Source organism: Barbus barbus, assembly GCF_936440315.1.
Source record: "Barbus barbus genome assembly, chromosome: 14".
In the NCBI taxonomy this organism is placed as follows: Eukaryota; Metazoa; Chordata; class Actinopteri; order Cypriniformes; family Cyprinidae; genus Barbus; species Barbus barbus.
The window spans coordinates 19,561,977-19,568,917 of record NC_136742.1 but is presented as its reverse complement, the minus strand read 5'-3'; the positions used below and the strand labels follow the sequence as shown (position 1 = coordinate 19,568,917).

Here is a 6,941-nt window from a genome sequence, read left to right as displayed (position 1 = left end):
GCAACAATAACTCGTCTTGACTCATTCGTAAGTTTTTTAATCTATTAATATTTATATATATATATATATATATATATGTATTTATTTATTGCTATCCAAATTGAGCTTGTGTAATTTTACTTAAAGCTTTTTAATAGAATTTGATAACCTATTTAACGTTCCGCTTTTTAGTCCACTTTTTTTTTTTTTAATTCACGTTCACGTCGAACTTTTATTTTGACTCAGGACCACACCGGAAGTACTTGCCTCATGTGCATGTTGTGTGGCTCTCAGCGCTCATGATCGTTGTCTATTATTATTAGAAGGATCGATGGATATTGAATAATTCTTAGTTGAGTGTAAAATACACCACAAGCATGGCTACAAAACGTAAAGCGGATGTACCAGTGCCTGCAGAAGAGAGTGATCAACTCCTCATAAGACCACTGTGAGTTAAGTTCATTCATACTATGTTCAGTAACGTTACTAGTTCTATTCCGCGCCAAATGTTTTGATTATTTACTGTTTCACTTACAGTTTTCATACACTAAACGCTATGTCTAACTGGACAAAAGTGTCATTAAAGAAGTTTTGCCCCCGTGTTAATACTTTCTCTGAGTACTGTAACTAATAGATCTTGTTTACTGTGATGTTTCTAACAGAGGAGCTGGTCAAGAGGTGGGCAGGTCCTGTATCATCCTTGAGTTCAAGGGCCGTAAAATCATGGTAAGCAACATTTTTGTGCTCTATCCTGCTTTTGATGGATTTGACAGAAGTATTATTGACATGTAATGTCTTTGCAGCTGGACTGTGGCATCCACCCTGGATTGGAGGGCATGGATGCATTGCCTTATATTGATTTGATAGACCCAGCTGAGATTGACCTGCTCCTCATCAGCCAGTGAGTCCCTTTCTCTAAATGAAAGATATCATTGATGTTTAACTATCTGCTGACCTCCTCTCTTCCTCTGCCAGTTTTCATTTGGATCATTGCGGAGCCTTGCCATGGTTTTTACAGAAGACGAGTTTCAAAGGGAGGACTTTCATGACCCATGCCACCAAAGCCATTTACCGCTGGTTGCTTTCAGACTATGTGAAAGTCAGGTACACCAAAGCTCTTGTTTCAATAAAACAACACTTTCTATTTTTTTTTATTTTTTTATAAAGAACCAGCTCTAATCTATTGTATGATTTCCTGGATTCTGAAGCAACATCTCAGCGGATGATATGCTGTACACCGAGACTGATCTAGAAGAAAGCATGGACAAGATTGAGACCATCAACTTCCATGAAGTGAAAGAGGTGGCCGGCATCAAGTTCTGGTGCTACCACGCAGGTCATGTTTTGGGAGCAGCCATGTTCATGATTGAGATTGCAGGAGTGAAGGTAGGAGTAGTTATTTAATTCAGATGTTTTCAGTAACACTCACACTCAGTCTGTGCTAATGATCACGGTCATTCTCTTCAGCTACTGTACACAGGAGATTTCTCACGTCAAGAAGACCGACATCTCATGGCAGCTGAGATTCCCAGCGTCAAACCAGACATTCTTATCACAGTATGTACTAGATTTTATGCTGGCAACATAATTTCTTTTAATGTTTTTCTCTGGCCCCACCACAAACATTTTTTACTTGTTATTTACAAAATAAATACATTACAACATTTTATGACCGTCTTTTCTGTCCATGTAGGAGTCTACATATGGCACACACATCCATGAGAAGAGAGAGGAGAGAGAGGCACGTTTCTGTAACACGGTTCATGACATAGTGAACCGTGAGGGCCGCTGTCTCATCCCTGTGTTTGCTTTGGGTCGAGCCCAGGAGCTGCTGCTCATTCTAGGTAAACTCCAGCAGTTCAGACTCTCAGCTTCATCTTCAGCAATGGCTCACTGAAGTTCTGCATGTCCTCTTGTTTCAGATGAATACTGGCAGAATCACCCTGAACTCCATGATATTCCTATCTACTATGCCTCATCCCTGGCAAAGAAGTGCATGGCGGTGTACCAGACTTATGTGAACGCCATGAATGACAAGATCCGCAAGGCCATCAACATTAACAATCCGTTTGTGTTCAAGCATATCAGCAATCTTAAGGTTGGCATCTTCAGGATCTATGAATAGACCAGACAGAACTTAGATTTTAGTTTGGTTTAGTAATTGTTAGTTCCTAGTTTTTGTTTAAAATTTTGTACTTATTTCAGTTAGTTTCCAAGAAGTATTTATCTAATATTTATTTTCTTTTGAATAATTTTTTAGTTTTATATTTTCTATGTTCATTTTAGTGTTAGTAATTTTGTTAGTTGCTTTTTTGTTTTTAATTGTCTTATTTATTATTTCTATATATTTTACTTTATTTTTATTTGAGGTGTTTTGTTGTTTTTGTTTTTCACTTTTTGTAGTACTTCAACATTTCTTTCCAAGAAAAATTGTATCATTTTCATTTCAGTTTTTTTATTTAATATTTGTTTTATTTGATTTCAGCTTTAATTAATTTGCCAACAAATATTTTTTAATAGTTTTAGTTTGTTAACAATAACAAAACTGGTTCAGTAGAAAATAATTTAGTAGAAAATAATTGCATAATTATAATTGCATTGCCCTTGGAGCGGACCTGACCTACATTTCACTGCTGGTTATACTCTGTATAATTGTGTATGTGACAAATAAAACTCTTGAACTTGAACTTGAAATACAACTTTCATAATCCAAAAAAGTTATCATATTTGCATATGCTTGTGTCTTGTCCTCCAGAGTATGGACCATTTTGATGACATTGGCCCTAGTGTGGTGATGGCATCTCCAGGTATGATGCAGAGTGGTCTTTCCAGAGAACTTTTTGAGAGCTGGTGCACCGACAAGAGGAACGGTGTCATCATAGCGGGTTATTGTGTGGAAGGAACGCTCGCCAAGGTGAAGCTCCTTGATCTTCAGCAAGGATGTCACAACAGATCAGCATCTAATTTCTCATGAATGCTGAATTAAACCTGTCCTCACCCTGTTTTCTGTGCAGCATATCATGTCTGAGCCAGAGGAGATCACCACCATGTCAGGACAGAAGCTTCCGCTGAAGATGTCCGTGGACTATATCTCCTTCTCTGCTCATACAGACTACCAGCAGACCAGCGAGTTCATCCGAGCTCTGAAACCTCCTCATGTGGTAAGTGATAATGTCATAAGGCAGCAGGTCCTCAGGTTCTAGATCAGGTGTCATGTTCTTGCTGTGGTTTTCAGATCCTGGTTCATGGAGAGCAGAATGAGATGGCTCGACTGAAAGCTGCTCTGATAAGAGAGTATGAGGACAATGATGAGGTTCACATCGAGGTGCACAACCCTCGTAACACTGAGGCCGTCACGCTGAACTTCAGAGGAGAGAAACTGGCTAAGGTGAGACTGCAGCTGTCATTCACCCCCGTCTCTTTCCCTATTTTTCTCTATCATACCCCCAGTTAGAAACAGCTGCTTTAGTAGTTTGTTAAAAATGTCCAAATGCTCACCTATCATTCATTAACCTCAATATGGCTTATCATCTGAAATATGTAAGTATAAGCAACTTTACATGGCCGCTCAATCTAACGTTAACCTAGAGAAATGTGCGCTGTTCAATCGTCTATGGAGTGTGGAGGCTGAACGATAGCGATCACTGCAGGACAGAGGCGCAGGTGCGCTCACTTGTTCTTAAAATACTCCATCATTTTTGGTCATACAGATAAGAGTTATACATCTTTTAAATCTGTAAAAACTCTACGTTTATTTGTGTGCACTCACAATACCGCGCTTTTGTAAAATAATGAAAGCAAACATGATGCGTTCTGCCGTCTTGGTCTATATGTTTGCCTTACAGACATTAAAAATATATCTATAGAGAGGGAAATGTTTACTTTCAAATGGAAAACAAATATTCTCCGATAATGTAATCCGTATGAAACATGCATACAGGCACATCCACTACTGCGGAGATGACGACTTCATCTCTCTGAAAACAAAGATAGCACTAGTTTATCAAATTATTAAAATGTTCATGCACTCTCCTTACTGTTTTTCCCTGACAGATTTATAATCATTACTTCTGCTGGTGCGCTGTGGCAAGTTTATGCGTGTACTTGAGCGCATATTAGGCTATGTAGGCAATTAAAGGTTTGTGCAATTAGTCGACTAATGCTTTAAATGAACGACTACTAGTCAACCAGAAAAATCTTTAGTCGAGGGCAGCCCTAAAAATAATAATCACAAACTTCAGTTCTTTTGCCAAGTAAAATGATTGATTAGGTTCATCCAGAATACGACTCACATTTTTTTTCATTAAATTTAATAAATCCTTCATGAGACATCATAAACTTGCAAAAGATTTGTTTGAATTGAACTCACAAGTGTTTGAATCAGAACAACCAAACTAGTTTTTCTTTCTTGCTTTCTTTCTGTCTGTCTGTCTTTTTTCCTGTTTGTTCTTTGTTCCTTTGGCTTTCTTTCTTTCAGTTGATCTTTATTTTGTTCTGGTAATTTTGAATAAATCAGTCACAAATGTACTTGTTTAATAAATCACATTACAAACACTGCATAGTTATGTCCTTTTATGAATCTTTCATTTCTGTGGTGAATCCTTTCTTTCCTTTTCTTTGACCTTTTAAGGTGATGGGCTCTCTTGCGGATAAGAAGTGTATGCAGGATCAGCGAGTCTCAGGCATCCTGGTGAAAAAGAACTTCAGTTATCACATCCTCGCCCCCTCTGACCTCTCCAGTGAGATGGTGTTTGTGATCTCTTCTGGTGTTTTGTGTGTTTGAGTGTGCGCTTCTCACACCTGTTCTTTTTTTCTTAATGGTGCAGATTACACTGATCTGGCCATGAGCACAGTGAAACAGACTCAAGCCATTCCCTTCACTGGCCCTTTCCCCTTGCTTTTGAGTCAGCTGCGGCACCTGACGGGTGAGTATAGCTGTGTGTGTGTGTGTGCTATGTGTTTATATGTAGTGCTCATCATGTGTGTGTGTGTTCTAGGTGATGTGGAGGAGATTGAGATCTCAGAGAAGAGCACGCTGAGAGTCTTTAACAGCATCACAGTGGTTCATGATCAAAACGTGGTCTTGTTGGAGGTGAAGCAGCACACAGGTCATTTACATACCAGTGTAACTATGGCAACTGAAGTGACTCAGGTTGATTGTGTTCTTCCTCCAGTGGTTTGCCAATCCTCTGAATGACATGTACGCTGATGCCGTCACCACAGTGGTGCTGGAGGTGCAGTCCAACCCTAAAGCTCAGAAAGGTGAAGGCTTTCATCAGTTTCAATGAGTTCCCTCCTCTTTCCCTCTTTCCCTCCTTTTTCCTCTATTCTTCCTCTTCTTTTATTACTGTTTTTATCTTGCTTCATTCCTTTTTTTCCTTATGCTCTTTTGCTTTCCATTTTGCATTCTTTCTTTTTCTTTTTCTTTTCTTTCTCCCTTTGTTGCTTTTTCTTGATTTTTGTTTTTAATGGCTTCCTTTAATTGTTTCATCTCCCTTTCCTTCTTTTGAGGAATGCTTTATCTCGCATCCTTCATTTCTTCTATTCTTGTTCCTTCCTTTTCTCTTCCTTTTTATCTTTCTTTCACGGTTTCTTTCTTGCTTCCTTTCCCTTTTCCAACGTTTTGATCTCCTATATTTTCCACATTTTTTAATCTTTATTTCTTTCACCATTTATTCCTTTCATCCTTCCTTCTGCACATTCTTCCTATTTTATTACTGTCTTTATCTTGCTTCTTGATTTTCTTCCTTCTGTTCTTTTCTATCCTTGCTCTCTCTTTTACCTTTTTTCATCCTACTTTCCTTGCGGTTTCTTTGTGCTCTTCCTTCTCTCCTTCCTTCATTCCTTTTTCTGTTTCTTTCAATTTTCAAATTTTTTGCTCTAATGATGTCAAAAATATTAATACACTTTTTTCATTCTTATTTTTTGTCTCTTCTCTTCTTTTTACTTTCTCATTTGCTTTCTTTTATTATCCTTTATTTATTAATTTTTTGCTTGATTCTTTCCTTTTCTATATATTACTATTTATTACTTGCTCTTTTCTATTTGTTTTTTCCCTTCTCCTATTCTAACTTTTTGCTTGCTTCCTTTCTTTTCCTCACCTCCCTCCTGTCCTTCCTTCCTTCTTATTCCTTTTTTCCTTTCTCATGATGTGAAAATTGTTAATAACGAGTCATATTCACACCAACATTTTTGTTTTCTTTTTTATTTTTATAGTTCTTCAGCCCCAAGAAAAGAAGGTGGATGTGAATGTTTTCCAGAATAGATTACTGAAAATGTTCCAGTAAGTTCTCGCAGCCCTCTCCTAACTGTCAAGGATATTTATGATGAACTAAATTCTTCTTCTGTCCCAATCTGCAGAGACATGTTTGGAGAAGAGTGTGTCGACTTTAAAGACAAGAACTTTCTCGCTGTAAGTGTAGATGGGAAAACTACTTTCATCAACCTGGAAACCCGAGTAAGTATTATACTGCGTGAAGCATACACACAAAAGTTTTATAAGAAGAGAAGTCTTTTAATTCTTGTGTGTTTTTATCTTTGTGTTCAGACCGTGGTGTATGACGACGACAATCCTGAAGATGATTCTCTCAGAGAAATGGTGGAGCTCGCTGTACAGAGGCTGTATGAAGCCATGAACCCTGTCATGTGAGATGGGCTCTTAATTTCCTTCAAGAACTTATCAGAGTCCATCTAACTGGAACTACTTCAACCAGACTGAAGACACCAGATACTGGACTGGCCAAAGCACTTTGAAGCATTGAATTTTACATTAAAAACAGTTAAAGCTAGATGTTGATACATGTGTGCAGTCAGGACTTTTTTTATTATTTCTGCTACATAGAACATGTTGTTTTTGTCTTTTTTTTTTTTTTTGACATTTTTGTTAAAGGAGCTGTAATTTAAGATCCAATGTACTGATTTAATAAAGGTCTTTGATTAAAGTTGATCTTAAATTTCAGTGC

General features: G+C 37.7%; 1 protein-coding gene across 1 annotated transcript; it reads left to right on the top strand.

The window, feature by feature from the left end:
* Positions 1-223: 223 nt before the first annotated feature.
* Positions 224-6,941, top strand: LOC306880469 (cleavage and polyadenylation specificity factor subunit 3-like). The gene is made up of 18 exons (XM_079433992.1): positions 224-427; positions 642-705; positions 783-880; positions 955-1,083; positions 1,188-1,365; positions 1,447-1,536; positions 1,673-1,823; positions 1,902-2,077; positions 2,735-2,893; positions 2,994-3,140; positions 3,215-3,367; positions 4,610-4,718; positions 4,806-4,904; positions 4,977-5,071; positions 5,154-5,241; positions 6,196-6,262; positions 6,340-6,436; positions 6,527-6,941. Exons 1-18 carry the CDS (start codon positions 357-359, stop codon positions 6,626-6,628), a joined length of 2,073 nt encoding a protein of 690 aa, XP_079290118.1. The 5' UTR covers positions 224-356; the 3' UTR covers positions 6,629-6,941.